Source organism: Camelus bactrianus, chromosome 30 (genome assembly GCF_048773025.1).
Source record: "Camelus bactrianus isolate YW-2024 breed Bactrian camel chromosome 30, ASM4877302v1, whole genome shotgun sequence".
In the NCBI taxonomy this organism is placed as follows: domain Eukaryota; kingdom Metazoa; phylum Chordata; class Mammalia; order Artiodactyla; family Camelidae; genus Camelus; species Camelus bactrianus.
In genome coordinates, this window is record NC_133568.1 from 20,238,791 (window position 1) to 20,255,788 (window position 16,998).

Below are 16,998 nucleotides of genomic sequence, written 5' to 3' on the forward strand. Positions count from 1 at the left end.
TTGGGTATGCTGAACCTTCCAGAACACCCTGGCAGGTGCTAACTGAGAACAAGGCTGGTGGGCTGCTCGGGTCTTGGAAACAAATGGCATGCGTAAGTTCACATGGATTCATTTCAAAAGTTATAAAAGGACAGCAGGAGAAAACACTGCACCAAGAAACAGAGAAGTCACCAATGAGAGTTCAGTTCCAGGGCAGTACAGTTTGGGGGTGTGGAGAGCAATGTAAGAGCTAAAAGGAGTTTGAGTCATGCTTTCTGAAGGGTAGGTGTTCCCAGCAATTCTGAAGCAGGCCCAAAGATTCAAATGTTTCTCATGCCACTACAACCACAGACAAGTCCAATAGGAATGTGCAGCAAAGGAATTTCTCCATACAAGAGAGAGACTCTTAAGTCTTATGCAAATTATTTTGCTTTCTTACATAATTATTATAGCATGTAAAGGTTGCCCTATATCATTCCTGGATTGGGGCAAAAATATTAAAACATGGTATAGGACTAAGTTTGCAAGCCAGTAAGGTTCCACGCCAAAGGAGTTGGAATTTGAGGAGCACGTGGAAATGAATCAGAAGTTACTGACTGGTGTCTTTCATTCATCGATGTAACTGATGTTTCTTGAGAGAAAGTACATTTCATTACACATTTTTAAAATGTACTTTAATAACTTTCCCAAGATTTGTCCCTCTAAATACAAAAAAGTTACTCTGTAAAACTAATAATTTTATTAAAGCATTTTAGTGACTCCAAACCACAAGGTGAGCTCTTAGGAAGAACAAAAATATAGACACTTGGTTTTATAAATTCTCTCGGAAAAAAAGAAGAGAGAAACAGTAAGTGTCACCTGTTTTTACCCAAGCCTTTCTCTTTGTCTGTTGTATTGGAATGGCACTAAATTTTCTCTTTTTGTTCTCTCTTCCCCTAGTATATGAAATATATTTAAATTGAATGGAAATTGAAATGGATGGTTTATTTAATAAATGGTATTGGCAAAATTAGCTACCAGAAAAAAATAGACCTCTATGTAACATAAAATAAATGTCACATGAAATAAAGATCTAAATGTAAAAATCAAAATATATAAATATTAAAAGGAAATATAGAAGAACATTTGTGCCACTTTGGGGTAAGGTAAGGGGACCTCCTCAAGCAAGGTGAAAAACAGAGACTCCATAAAGGAAAAAAATGCCAAATTGGAGCAAATAAAAATTAAAATTAGTGTGTGGCTAAAGTTAGCATTAACAGAGTGGGAAAAACTAAACCTTAGACTGAAGTGTCATGTGCCACATGGCAGCATATGATACCAGGTGGCACAGAGTATTCAGGGAGCTCTTACAAATTGGTAAGTAAAAGGCGAACAACCCAGTAGAAAAGTGGGCAGAGGATATGAATGTGTATTTCCAAGAAGATGAATTTCACAAAAAGATGAACTTCACTGAGAAATAACCTTGAAATGACCTGATACCACTTTTTGCTCATCAGATTAGCAACAATGGAAAGGATGCTAACGTTAAATCCTAGAGAAGGTAGTGTGTAAAGAAACCCTCTCCTGCAGTGGCTGATTGGGAGTATGAATTTCTACATTTTGGTAATTTTGCCGTATGTTTTAGAATTTAAATTGTACGTACTCTTAGACCCATCAATTATTCTTTTAGAAATACAGGTTCACAGTCCCTTCACCAAAACTCTTAAGACCATTTGTATTTCAGATTTCAGAGATTTTCAGGTTATTAAAGATAATATGGTGCATATACTGTATATTATATAACACTTTCCTCAAGGTAGAGACAGCACTCCACAAGCAAACATATTCATATTTCTCAAGAGAACAGATGAATATTCGCATCAGTTTAGATCAGTTTGCCACCACATGAATCAAAGAAAAATCTCTGAATTCGTAGAGCTTGTTGGGTTTCAGAATTATGGGCACTCATAAATACTGCAAAATAAAATCATTGATGCACAAACAAATAAGCTGAATTATTTCTAACAGCAAAAAAACTGGAAGTACCCAATGTGGAGGGATGGATAAATTGTGGTACATTTGTACTCAGTGCATTATGCAGCTGTCAAGAGAGTACGTTAGATTTTAATGCACTGACTCAGAAAGATGATTTGTTTTTATCAGGTGAGAAAACAAGTTGTAGAAGAGAAATGTGTGGTATAATCCAACTCAAAAAATAGGGAGGGAGGTTATTTCCTATTTATGCATGTGTATGTTTCATCAGGAGGAAAAGATTTGGAAGGATATATACCAAACTCTCTGGACACTGGTTATCTCAGGAAGATGAGATTTGGAAGGAAGCAGGAAAGATTGTTAACATTTTCTTTATATGCTTCTAGAGTTTGACTTGTTAAAATGAGCGTGTATTATTTTGGTAATCAAATAAGGGCAATCTTTCTCTTAAAAGCTGGTGAGTATTACGGAGCGGCACCCTGGCAACTCTCCACTAGGGTGCAGCCTCCCGACTGTGAGGGAGCCTGCTTTTCATAATTAATAATTAATGGAAAGCTGGGGGCTAAGCCCAGAGCTAGGTTTACAGCTCCAGCCCTCGAGCAAGTCCTTCATTACTTAATACCGAAGCCTAATAATTTCCAAAATGCATCAGCATGTACCCCCACAGGGAAAAAAGGAAGTTAAACTCAGACTGTTACTATGAAACGGAAATCCAGTCACCAAGGGAGTCTTTTTTTAGTTGACCCACTTGTGGGGAATAATAACTCGAGAAAGTAATATTGATTTTTCTTTGTTAGGCTCATTGAGTAAGACAAATGTGATTTCCTCTTGATGAGTGTAAAGTGTGACACTCATTTTAAGCACATTTGGAGTCTGTTTAAAAATAGAACTACTTCCACCATACTGTTTTTTAAATCTTATTTATTTGTTTGCTTGTTTATTTCGGTAGGGAGGTAATTAGGTTTATTCATTTATATAAATGGAGGTACTAGGGATTGAATCCAGGACCTTGTGCACTCTGCCACTGAGCTATACACCCCCCCCCCCACCATACTGTTATTTTATTTTACAGTCAAGGTTTTCTGGTACTGTACCCTTAGTTCCTGGAAAGAAAATTACTAAAGATTTCAATGGATCTAAAGCTAATTAGTAGTATGTCTCTAGACAGTCATCATGCTATTTATTTGGCTTTATTTACTAACAATATGTAGGCTATATATATCCATTACCTTTAACTCAGATGCAGAAAGAACCTTGTACATAAATTTTTGAGTGTGGATAGATTGAATGGATGAATGTTGAGAAAGGAGCAAAAATTAAGCACATCTATGATCATGACGAAACAAGCCCAGGGCAGGGAGGTATATGAGAATTGATAGCATTTGTGTGTTTATTTTTCTCAACTGTAAGATCTTAGAACATTTGGTTACTCTTTCCTGCCCTTGGAAAACGTGGCTTCTCTTTATTTTCTAGCAAGGATCGCTTGCTTTTTTAGAGGCTGGAATGAAGTAAGCTGGTCGATCTGTTTTAGGGAAATAGAGATAGGGAAATTGGATGCGTGAATGTGATGAATTTTAACCTTTTGGTTTAATATAACAAATTAAGTGTTCTTCCCTTTTGTAGAGTTAAATGATTTGTTCAGGAGAGTAGCTTGGAAGATAATTCCTGGGAATTTAGTGACTGAGGAAAAAAACCCATTTAAAGTTAAGTGTAGACTATACTATGTTAGCATGGTATAGTGCTGTCTGGATTCAAAGGGAAGCCAGCAAGTGCAAGGACAAAACTAATGATTGCTGTTCCCTCAACAGCAGCTTTAAAGTGTGTGCTATGCCTGTCCTGCTGTTAATTAGTTATGGCTGTGAAGTTGGAGAAAGAAAAGAAAAAGTAAGAACATTAACAGATCGAACTCCTGGAGATTTGAGCACATTTTGTGTCTGTGTATAGTAGCATAGTTACTGTGCTTTTGTTGTATACTGTAAATACGGTGGGAGATGCAAATGGAATAAATGTCTTTCATTTGGCAGAGCAGTGATACCCCAGCTCCATCCCACCACCTTTCCCTGTCCCCACTTTTGACCTTCTCTCATCTCGAGATCACATCCCTGTCCCTACACTTTGCAAATAATCATGCACTTTGTTATATGGCTCTCAGCATGCCTACTTTGTAAGGAACTTCAGTGTTTCTCTGTGAACAAACACAGTTAGAGGCTTTTATCTCTGTAGATTATCAAGTGTATTTAGTTGATTGTACTCTTCTGTGACACCCGGTATGAAAAAAACAGAGGTGTGCCTTGAAACTTTGGATTAAGTCAGACCTGAGTTCTAAACAATGCCCATTGCCATTTGCTAAATGTAATGCTGTACCATGTAACTTCATTTTGAGAACTAAGATTACTGTTAGTCTGGATAAATATTAGCTGATTTCTTTTTCCTAGCTCTATGATAGAACAAATGATGAACATGAGTTACTTCTCTTACCTTAAAGCATTTACTTGCTCTAGAAAGTGAAGTCCGTCTTTTCAGGTTGTTGGGTAGTTTGGGAGCATTGGGCTGTGCCTGAATTTGTTTGAAGGTAAATGTACATCTTGTCCAAAATGTTCATTGTCCCCCAGAGCCGATAATGCCATCCTTTATAGGGGGAAATGAGGATGAAAAAGGAATGCTTTCCATGCACTACTCTGAGACCATTCTTTGACTAGTGACTTAGAATTATTAGTAATTGATATCTATTTACATTTTAACTCTTAAGATATAGGAAAAGAAGAGTAGGAGAGATGAGAAGTCGTACTGATATCAAAAGGCAAGATTCAAGGTGTGTATGACAGTCACACAATTTCTCTGAGCCTAGTTTCTTTGTCTGTGAGCCTGGGAAATGAAAGTCCCCTTCTGCTCTCACTTTTGCTAGCTCTGAGAAATAAGGAAGACAGAGTCACTCTGACTTTCTTTAGCTTTGACACTCTGTGTGTGTACACGTGTAACAGGTGTTTTTTGTTTTTTGTTTTTTTTAAACCACACAGTTTCTTGTCCTTTTAGTGTCTAAAACATCAAAAAGAAGCACTTCTTGCTATTGCTAAGCTGACAACTGTAATGATTACAATCATTAAAATAATTTTTATTAATCTTAAATTTTGTGATGCTCTGATCATCCCCTGTTTACCTGTATCGAACAGCTATGAAGGAGTAACTGTAGCCTCAGTGAATATAATGTACTTCCATTTCAAGGATTTAATTTTAAGGTTTAAGAACTGTAATACTCGTTTTAAAAGTAAAATTATTTAAAATATTTCACCAAATTTGTATTCTTCCAAAGCCCTCAAGTTTTACTCTAGAATCTGGGTCTGGGCACATTTGATAACTTATTTGTCTCACTTGTTAGTGTGAAAGAGCTAAGTCTTCTATTTTGTAGGAGACAGATTTCTAGTTTTTCCCTCCGTAACAGTGTGTTGTCACCTTGCTCTCTCCTCTGCCTTCTTTTCCGATGAAGGTAGAGGGAGGAAAGGTCATCCACTCCCCTCTTTGATCTCTTACCTCTTTCTTAGCTTAAACATTGCCTCCAGGTATCTGTTTCACTCATTTTAAGACCAGAGGGAAGTGGATTCTAGGCAAACTTCCCTCTTATTTTTCTAGGAAGGGGTTTTTAATTGGCAGATGCCTATAATCTGACTGCTTTCCATATACGTAAAGAAAAAGTGGACCTCTAAGAAGGCTAAGGGTTAGAATTTCCAAAACAGTTGAGTTTTAATGTGTTCTGATCAAGGCCTCGTTCTCAGAAACAATCCATGCTTTGTTTGCTAAACAACTCTGCTGAACACTGTGTTCTTTTCTGGGAAGAATTTGGGGGATGGGCCATGCAGGGAGGACTATGAAGGAAGTGGAGAAAGAAGCGAGAGAAACTTTAAATACTTAAATCAGAATCAGCCCTTGAACCAGGGCAAGAGTATAAATAGAGGCCACATACTACATATCTAAATATTTAAGTTATAATTAAGCTAACAAACTGTTAAATAAAATACCTTCTCTCCTCCTGTCTTGACAAATGCACTTTTATAATGACCCCCAAGCGCTGACTCAAATTTAGAATCCTCAGACCCCTTGGGGTTCTGCACTGGGTGTGGCATTGTGGGGAGAGCAGGCTCTCTTCCCGCTCCAGCTCCATCCCTCACCCTGCAGAGATGTGAACACAGCCCCCGTGTCCAAGCTCTGCCCACCCTTAGGGCCTATGGGTGCACACACTTATGGGAGGATGTGCCCAGGGGAGAGCCCCACACAAGCACTGAAAAGAGGTTTGGTGTCATTGGGTAGGGAACTCCAGGGTCCTGCCTGCTCTCAGTGTGGAGAGAGTGCTTCTCTCATGGAAATATAGCACAAGCCACATAAGTAATCTTAAATTTTCTAGTAGCCACATTAGAAAAAGTAAGAAACAGGTGAAATTAATTTTAATATAGTAGCTTATTTAATTCAATATATCAAATATATATCAAAATTATCAGCTCTAAAAATTGTTAATAGAGTTTACATGCTTTTTTGTACTAAGTCTTTGAAATCCAGTGTGTTTTTTGTAATTAGAGAACATCTCACTGTGGACTAGCCCCGTTTCATATGCTCAGTAGCCACCTGGGTCTGGTGGTGGTGTACCAGGTGGCTCAGCTTTAGGGAAAGAGAACCCAGACTCCTTGTTCTGTAGGGGTACTTGGCCTCTGGGGCTGAGGACAGTCCTCTTTACTGTAAAGTCTGATGGTGGTTGTTTTTGTCATTAAATTGATACAAAGAATAATTGCACTTCTTTATATTTAGAGCCGGTGGCCATTTAAAATACAAAAGGTATAATACATAAAACTAATGAGGGGCACTTAGTAAGTTTGTTTTCCTCTTCCATTTAAGTTTGTCAATTGCCTTTTACTCATTCAACGCACTACTGCTTTCCTTCCTTCTCAGGAGTGATGTGGTCCTAGGAAATTTGTGTGCATGGCTGAATATACCTTTTCTCCCCCTATTACTGATGGATACTTTTCCAAAAGCCAATGCTTCCACTTTCCGTTTTGAGTAATCACTGAAATTATAATCCTTCCATTTTCCACTTTCTGAAGTCTTTGTGCTCTATTGTGTTGTATGTCTAGGGTCTTTTTCCTTCCTAGAGGGATTTTTTTTTTAAGTTCAGTTTAATTGCATGCATATTTTAAAATTGTCACCTTTTCTACCAAATGAGGAAACAAATCCAGAAAGTAGGATACTGTTTTTGCTTGGACTGGAACAGCGATTTTGTCTATTTCAGGATACAATTACCATATTTAGAAGGGGAAAAAAAGTAGTTAAATTTGAATCTCAGAAAAACAAAGAATATATATATATATTTAGCGTAAGTATGTACCATGCAATATTTGAGACATACTTATACTAAAAAATCATTTGTTGTTTATCTGAAATACAAATTTAACTGGATGTCCTGTATTTTATCAGGCAATCCTTTACCCTCTCAAAAATTGAGAACCCTAAGCAGCTTTTATTTGTGTGAATTAAACTATTGATATTTACTGTATTAGAAATTTAAACTGAGAAGTATTTTAATGCATAATAATTCATTTAGAAAAATAATAAACCCCCTTCTTGTTAACAAATGTATCTTTTATGAAAAATAACTACCTTCTAAAACAAAACAAAGGGAAAAGAATGTTACTGTTTTCAGTTTTTTGCAAATCTTTTAATGCCTGGCTTAATAGAAGATAGTTGGATTCTCATGTCCGTTTTTGCTTCCAATCAGATGTGCTATCACAATGACATATACCATCTGGAAATCTCTACTTGGGAGAAAATGAGAGTAGCAAAAGGCAAATGACATCTAAGTATTGCTATAAAAATAGTCTTGACCTTGGGAATCTCCTGAAAAGGTCTCGGGGACCTCTTCCAGGGTCCCCCAACCATGCTTTGAGAACCCCTGAGCTGGGAATAATAGACCCTATGATTCCAGCTTATGTTGGATAGATCATAGATTATCAGAGTAGAGGATAAGCATTCTTTATTTTAAGAAGGATTAATGAATCAAATGGTAAAATACAAAACAAATTTTAAAATGATTTTTCAGGTTTCACAGTAATCCTTAAATTTTGTTTTGTTTCTAACTTAAAATTCTATTAAGTGTATACTCCGTCACCCAAGAAAACAGCAATCAACCTGTCAAAAAGGCACGTTGTCAGCTTTCTTTTTGGAATAGAATCTATATAGCTATTTAGAACAAAGCTTTACATTTTTAATTATAGAATTCCACAAAGAAGTCACATGACAGTTTCTTTAAAATACTGATTGGATAGAATTGGGTTCAGTTTTAAGATGCGTATGTGTCTGTTGTAGGGATAGTGCACATTGCCTAGTTTTCAGGCTTGGGCAGTTTTGAAAATAATTAGTGTAATGCAACAACCGATCTGATTCTCATCTCACATGGAAGTGTAGAGGCTGGCAGTGGGCCAAATGTAAGTGCACAGAGAAGTGCATTCAGACTTAAAGATGACTTCTTGAATTGCTTTAATTGCTTAGACAACTGAGAAAATGAAAGAGCCATTAACAAAAATAGAACAGGAGGAAGTGCTGGTCTGGAATAAAGATGGTAAGTTCAGTTTTGGACTAGAAATGTTGTAGGGTAGGTCAAGAGAGAGGAAATGGTGTGTGATGACTTGGAGAGAGTTGTTCACAGAGCAGGGAAACAATTTCTGAGGAAGGCGATGTAAAGAGAGAAAAGAAACTGACAAGTAACTAGTCTGTGAGGAACACCTAACTGGGGGGGTGTGGGGAGGACAGGAGGAGACCAACAAGGAAAAAGAAGGAAACGTGGGAGAAAGGGTCTGGAGAGAGCTAGGAGGAGGCCTGGTGAGGAAAATGGCCTTAGGGTGGAATTTGAAAAGAGCTTCTCAAAGAAGGGTGTGTAATGAGCAAGATCAAGTGTTGGATTTAGATTGAGGAATGATAACTGGTTCTTAAATTTGGAACTCTGAAACTGGTTACCTTAGAGAATATGGTTTTGATAAATTGAAGTTTTTAAAATCATTTCAGGTTTGGGTTTGAGGGAAGTGAAATAGAAACATTTTTGACTTGTCTGGGAGAAAACAAATCCAGAGAGCTACACCTGTCCTTTTCTGCCCTCTCTGTTTCCGCTCACACATGTGTTCATTAAGCTGGCGAGGCAGGGCTAAGAAATGCACTCTGGCAAACTCACCTCCTTACATATTCGACCTTATTTTAGAGTAACGTTCGTTTTCAAATATAATGTTTGTATTTTAGGTAAAACACTGGCCTTTGAGTCTGAAGATGTGCACCCAGCTCTGCTGCTCACTTACCCTCTGAGGGCTCCGTTTCCTGCCCAGCTGACTGAGAGCTGGGCTAGATTATCTCTACGGCTGTGCCAAAAGCCAAAAGCATGTGATGTTATACATCTATGACATTTGTCTTTTCTTTCCTTTTGTTTTGTTTTACTGGAATAGGTTCACCAAGTTGAAGAGTCTTAACCTTTCCAATAATCATTTAGGAGACTTCCCATTAGCAGTCTGCAATATTCCAACCCTGACCGAGCTGAATGTGTCCTGCAATGCCCTCCGAGCTGTCCCAGCAGCCGTCGGAGTTATGCACAAGTACGTACTGCCAACCCCACTGCAGAGTATCCCTCAGAAGCCCCCAGGAAGCTGCGCTGGGGTCGTAGCACATGAGATCAGTTACCTTGTTATTTGGTCAGGCAAGGCCCCAAATCAAGAGATCAGGTTCCTGTGTAGAGTTCATTTGTTAGCTTCTGTGCTTTTTAGAATCTTGTAAAGAAAAAAAAAAAAGAAAATATCCTTGTTTAGAACTGAAGATCCCTACATGAGGGTGACTAAATGTGGGAGGAGGGGTTGCTTTCTCATTTTCTAAGTTATTGCTGAATTCTAAGACGTACAAGTTAATTTTTTAAAATAACAATGAGAGATGAGTGTTTTGGCGGATTCACATAGCAGTCAGCTCATGGTGTTCCTATTTATGCCTATGCAAGTTGGGAAGTTGGTCATAATTTTTGTTTTCAATAAAAGATCAAGATGCTTATCTCTGATCTTTTCTCTCTGGTGTATTATTGCCTCAGGCCCTGCCCTTAGCATTTCACAAAGAATAGTATATTTTCTTCTTCTTTTTTTTTTTTAGTGATACAATCTATACTTATGAAACTTGTATGTTAATAATAAAGATGTAAAATTTACACATTCTCTTTATAATTCTTATGTTTTCTTCCATAGCTTACAGACATTCTTGTTGGATGGAAACTTTCTCCAGACCCTTCCTGCTGAGTTGGAGAGCGTGCCTCAGCTTAGTTATCTTGGTCTTTCTTTCAATGAGTTCACCGACATTCCAGAAGTGTTGGAGAAACTGACTGCTGTGGATAAGCTTTGTATGTCTGGAAACTGTATGGAGACTCTTAGGCTACAGGCTTTAAGAAAAATGCCTCACGTTAAACATGTGGACCTAAGGTAACCATTTTAAAGAAATATATCCCATTTGAGTGGTTGGGTTATATTTGGTGGTAGGTTCTAGTTCTTTTGGCGGCATTCTTAGGTCAAGGCAAGCAGGCTGGTTAGTTGCAGTTAGGGCCCACTTTTGTATTTTTGCCCAGCAGGAATAATGATCAACAGTACAGTATGCTCATACCAGAAACTTATTTTAAAAAACAAAACCAAAAAACTTCTCATTGATGAATGACCATATATCTTGAAGGTCTTACTTGATTTTGCAAGCCTGAGCCCAGTTTTAATTAGCATATCAATCAATGGGGCCATTGAGTCAGGGGAGCTGTTCATGGTGAATGAAAACCATATCACTGAGAGCAAAGTGGATCTTTTTCTCTCTTCATCATCCTTTTCTGTGGCTTGATGCAGTTGACATCATTGATCATCTCTCCTTCCTTAATGTTTTTTTTCCTTCCTTGGCTTCCCTAGCTTAATGTAATGTATTCACTAAACTAATAATTATTTATATAACTTATTTATTTTAATTTCCTCACTCTCCATCCAGATGTCTTGGCTCTTAGTTTACTGGTCTTTACAAAAATATAAAAACACACAATCTCTTGTTAGGCCCAAGTTTGAGTGGCATCTCTGCTCTCACTCCTTGCAAGTTTGAATCCTGGTCATACCAAATCTCAACTGAAAACCATTAACACAATCTTTGCTACATCACAGTGTCTAGTAATCATCCCTTAGTATGTAAAGTTCAGTTTTAATTTCAATGCAGAAAGAACCAGTACACAAGGAAGAAGCCATTCTAAATTTCTCTTTTATGGAAAAAAAAAAAAAGAGTTCCTGCAAGGCAACATATCAGGCTTAGGCCTTAATATTAACTTGCCCAACTTGATACTTTTTCAACCAAACCAACTCCACATTAGCCAGGGAGTGATGACCACATTAAATCTTGGGTGAGATATTTAATGTTTGTCAAAGATGCTTTCTTTCCTTGCTTTACTACCCAATTTCCTTTCTGATGATAACCCCAGACCCTCACTCCGGCCTGTCAACTTCATCAGTATAAAGCAGCCTCTCCTTTTGCTCCCCTTTCTTCTCCATTCTTATGGTTTGGCCCAGGAAACCCGTTCATTCCAGTCCCACAGAGAATTGGTTGGCTTTACCTTTCCTGAGACTAACGGGATCAGGCACCTGGGGAAGTATTAGCAATTTGCAGGCTTAGGATCCTTAACTCAGGGAGTATAAATGGTAATAATTTATCTCACTTTGAGAACTTTTTGGAATGTTACAGGATAGAGAACTGAACACTGTGTCTTGTTAACCTTCTTTCTAAATTGTTAACATTATTTGCCTCTGAGTCACTGGATTTAAAAAAACTTCATATTCAAGAATTTAAGCCCTTTTTAATTCAGCCACCCAGAGGTGTAACGATGGTCATATTGACCTCACGTAGCAAGCCTAAGAAGCTTTCTGAGTTACCAGGTACGTATGACAGGCATCGTTTTTCTTGGTCTGAATTAGCTTACAAGCAAGATCAATCTAAGATGTCTGGAAGTAACTGTTCTTATTAAGAGCTTTATAAATTCTTCAGATTTCTAGTTCTAACTGGGTCTTTTTAGATGAGATCAGTTACAGCATAGACTTTGGATTCTATAAATGTTAAATGAACATGAGTAAATAGCTGCTTTCCTCCAGACCGCTGAGCTGAGCTGAGGAGTGGTGGGGTCGGTGGGAGAGGGGATCTGGTCAGGTTTGCTTATAATTCTGCCTTAATATTTTAAATTGAAGCCAGTGGAATGATTTAAGGGGAGTTTCACTTAGATTCTGTAAGCAGAGGGCTAATTTTATTGATTAAATTTTTTATTCCTTCAGATGGAAACATTACCTCATATTAAAAATAATAATTTTTCTTTTAATCTTATTCTTTTTCTTATATTGATGTTCTTTGAGGCTGATGCTGTTTATTCTATGCATCATTATTAATCCCTCCTCCTCTTCTCTGTCTAAAATACAGACATTACCCACGTCTGTCTCCTGGAGCGCTTCTCTTTTCTGTTTTCTGCTGTGGTGGTTGGCTGCCTGTACTCACAGGTCTCCATCATTTACCATTCACGTTACCATGTTAAATACTCCTCAGTATTTCTCTAACCCTTATTTCTCTTCTAGGGATTAATTCCACTTCGGCTGCCAGCGGGATAATTTCACCTTGCTTTCCCTTACTGACACTCAATCAAGTTGCATGTGGAACAGAGTTCAGCTTCTTTCTTTATTCAGCCAGTTCTTTCCCCTGGATTCCTGTTTTTACTGATAGCAACTCCACTTCATTGGTTATCCAGACACAAAACTTTTGGCTCTGTTTCTCGTCCACCAGCAGATTCTATCAGTTCTTCTGTCACAGCAGGTGCACTTTGTCCGTCCCTTTTCCGTCTCACTGCTGTGGTTGTCCCCTCACTGAGCTGGCTCCTTCCATGGTACACAGTCTTGCTTAGAGCCTTCAGTCCTCTAGTTCAGGATATTCAAGCTCTCATATCTGGTTTCAACCCACTAACCTATGAGTCCGTTGAGGATGAGACTCCAGCTCAGAGCTGCTCAAAGTGTGGTGGTCCTCTGACCTGTGCCAGCAAGCCAAGTATTTGCTACTTTTCCACAATGCGATATGCATAGAAATTGAAACTTAATTTCATAGAGACATATCACTATATTGACATTGCCCCAATGTCCAAGTAGACTCATGTAAACAGACTGATTGTACAGGGAATAACTGATTTAGGTGTTGGTGAACTCACAGCGGTGAGCCGCCTGTGCGCTGACTTGTGTCCTGGTCGTGTGCATGTGACTACGTATCAGTCTCTAATGGATGAGAAGTTTAGAAAATAGGTCCTTCTCCCTAGATAATTTGAAAAGCACTGCTCTTATTTATCCTTGAGCCCCCCAGTGTTAGCACTTAGTAGGCACAGTTTTTGATAAATATTAGCTGACCAACCCACCTTCGTAGCCGTATTCTCACTCCCGTCAACACCCTGCACTCCCGAGGGCCTCCTGTACTCATGTGTGAAACTCACCCTGTGCTCTCTTCAGTCCAAACGCCATTCTGCTCTTCGCTATGGACTGCTTTCTTCTCCCATTTACATCTGTGGAATTCTGCCTCCCCTTGGGATTCAGATGAGATGCTTCCTCTTCCATAGCATCTTTTTTGACCGTCCTCTGTAATTTTATATATCATTTATCACGTACTTACATCTTTATTCTTCATATGTCAAAGCACACGTGGTTTTCCTCACTAAATCACTACATCTGTTGACAAACACCTTGTTTTATTTGTCTCTTACTGACACAAGGTCACCATCGTCCTCATCACTGTGGCCCTTTCTTGTTTGCAAAGCATGAGCATGTACTTTCATTTTATTTTCTCAGCTGCCTCGTAGGACAAGGAAGGTGCCATCTCCATTTTACAGGTTAAGATTAGACTTAACAGAGACTTAGGTGACTTGCTCAAGGTCATGAAAGCAAAATGTTGAGCAGCAAACTGGAACTAGAACATTGTCACGCTATCTATCTACACATAGTAAATACTCAATGAGTATTTATAAAATAAATAAAATGCCTGTGTTAACTGAGGAGATTATTGGAAGGAAATTTTAACCACATTTTGCCTCTTTAAAAGTTTATCCCAAATAGTTGTATTATCAGTGAGCCTGAAAACTTTTGATATTTGCATCCTGATAAGACTTGGCAATTTAAAGTGAACAGTGGGAATAACCTTCCTCTTCTTACAGATTTTATTTTGTCTCCTCATAAGACTTTAATTATGCTAGTGTTAATACAATGGGGGAGATGATAGTGCCACATGAAGACAACTTAATGTGTAGATCAGGGGAAACATGAGACATCTTTTCAAATCCTGTGGTCTCTTGTATCCAAAGTGAGATTTTTTAAAAATTCTGTGTACATATTCTAATACTCTGTGAGCATTTGGAAATAGGCAAATTGTAGGTTTGTGTCCAGTTTTCTAATACAACCTGGAATAAAAAAAGAGCTGACAAAAAAATCCTCTTGGGGACATTTGAAGAGGCCGTATGCCATTCTTGCAGATTGACAAATCCTAGCTCTTGGCTGTCACTCGCCCTTGTGTTTCAGTGACTTCATGATATTGCTATTACAAATTTAGTTAGCCTCATTTTATTTTATCTTTTCAAAGGGCAGAAAAATCACTACAGGGAACAGTGGGCTTTTTTCTAAGCTCCAGCCTTCACAGTAATGCTCTTCTACCAAGTGCATGATCTCGGCACTTTCTTGGCTTTGTAAAGTGAAGTAGAAGGTTCTTGTTGGTTGGTGGTTTGTTTGCAAAGGAGTTGGGCGTAGCCTAGCTAACTTTAAGGAATTGAGATTTTCAGCTGTTTTTCTCCACTCTGAAGTGAGATGTGTTTATGTTATATTGATTCCTCGTCCTCATTACTACTTACTTATCTTCTTGGCAGCTCATTCGCGGCAACTTCAGTCCATTAGCTAACCAGTTCTCGTGTCTGAGGTTCTGCCAGTTTTTCCCTGTGTCCTGCTCTGCCCTGAACTTGTTGATCCCTATTGTTGTTCTTTGTTTTATGATTTCTCAGTAAATCCTGGATGCCAAATTTCAGTATTTTCTGCATTTTACTCCATACACACACACACACACACACACACACACACACTATTTAAATACAATATATACACATACTTTTATATGTATAAAATATGTTTTTATAAGTATATATTTGTGTGTGTGTATATTATATATATATATATTTTAATGTGTATATATTTATAGATATATTATTTTTTTTTAAATGAAAGTGCTGAGGATTGAAACCCAGACCTGGTGCATGTTAAGCATGTACTCTACCACTGAGCTGTACCCTCTCCTCTCAGGCAATATTTTAAAGGTGGAGTTAGTTTTGGTAATTACTCCCTGAGCCAGCTGAAAATCCAGATACATTTGCATACCTAACTCTGATGCATATGTGGCTCCCATTCATTTTTTTTTTTTTCCCAAGTTCACCCATTAATTCTGTCTTTAGGGCTGCTCATCTGCCTGCTCACTCATCTTCTCTCTTCCCTTAAATATTCAGTGTAGTTGTAATGTGCTTAATGGTTATTCTGGGTTTTGTTTCTTGTGTTCTTTCAACCAGACCTTGGAAATAAGTGTTTAAATGAATTTTTTTTTCCCCTTGAAATGAACTAAGGTAAATCAATATGCATGCTTCTCTTCTAGCCTTAATGATCTAAATTGTGTTTCAGGAAATATTGTCAAGGGTAAGACCTTATGGAATTGTAGCTGGAAATAGCCAGAGAATCTGAGCAGTTTCAAGGAAGGCCAGACACTGAGATTAAAGAAATCATGGAGAACTGTGATATAGTGAGACTCGTGAGTCACCGTATTAGGGTGTGGCTTTTTATTGATAGCATTGCGGTTAATTATAGTCTCTATTTGTGTCCTTTTCCTCTCAAGACTGAACATAATTAGGAAGCTAATAGCAGATGAAGTGGACTTTCTTCCTCATGTCACTCAGCTTGATCTGCGCGACAATAAGCTTGGTGATCTAGATGCGATGGTTTTCAACAACATTGAGGTTTTACACTGTGAAAGGAATCAACTGGTGACGTTAAACATCTGTGGCTATTTCCTAAAAGCACTCTATGCCTCTTCTAATGGTATGTAACACAGACCACATCAGAGTTTCTCTTTTGGTTCTAAGAATTTATTCAGTGCCATCATCTCTGCTACACTTTGATTTTTCTTTCCTCATTTAGTAAAATAAGTGTCAAATTTTGCTAAGATAAAAATCATCAAAGAAGAATGCTGGTTTGATATTTAAAGGAGTCAAAATGGAAGGTTTTTTAAGTTCCTAACTTGTTTTCTCATATCGGGATATTTAGATAAGTTACTCCCACTTGTGATTTGGCTCTTCTGCTTGAAGGGCAGATGAGGGATGGGCAGGGGCTGAACTATTTATTGGGCTACTTTGTTAAGATAGTAAATCTGGAGAGTGAAAGTGAAAAGACCGTCTGTTATGGACTCCATCCAGGGTCTCAGGTTTCATGCTCCACCAACAAAGAAACTCCACCTTAAGAGAAACCTAAATTACATACCCACAGGGACACCACAGAGCAAGAATCTTGCTCATTTAATAAGCTCTCCTCCTTAAAATTTGGAAATTTGAGCATGTGCTTGCTGAAGTGAAGATTTCAATTCCCTGCCATTAGACAACAAATGGAAACAACTGTTTACAAGCTGAACAAATGTTTATCAAGCACCTGTTTTATGCATAGTGTAGTGCATGAGTTCTAAAGGATAGGGATTTTTCTTTTTTTCTTCTTTTTTAATGAGTTTACTGTCTCTCACTGGAGAAATAAACCAAACCTCAGATAGCTATAGGTCATTGAAGGGGTTGTAGGATTTGGATAGCCAGGAGGCATAAAGTGAGTGCTGAAGAGGAACGAATCTGAATGTGGTTTGTTCAGCAGACTGGGAGAAGACAGGGAATTCTGAACTCATAGGTGCTGCTGGGAAGTGGTAAAGAAGTGCTTACGGAATGCAAGGCTTGGA

General features: G+C 38.1%; 1 protein-coding gene across 1 annotated transcript in view; it reads left to right on the top strand.

Annotated features, from left to right (window-relative positions):
• PHLPP1 (PH domain and leucine rich repeat protein phosphatase 1) overlaps positions 1 to 16,998 on the top strand; it is a 186,471-nt gene that overhangs the window by 125,639 nt on the left and 43,834 nt on the right. The window contains exons 5-7 of the mRNA XM_074355429.1: positions 9,420 to 9,566; positions 10,197 to 10,427; positions 15,901 to 16,103. Of these exons, the coding sequence (XP_074211530.1) occupies positions 9,420 to 9,566; positions 10,197 to 10,427; positions 15,901 to 16,103 (581 nt within the window). The remainder of the gene's footprint in view (positions 1 to 9,419; positions 9,567 to 10,196; positions 10,428 to 15,900; positions 16,104 to 16,998) is intronic.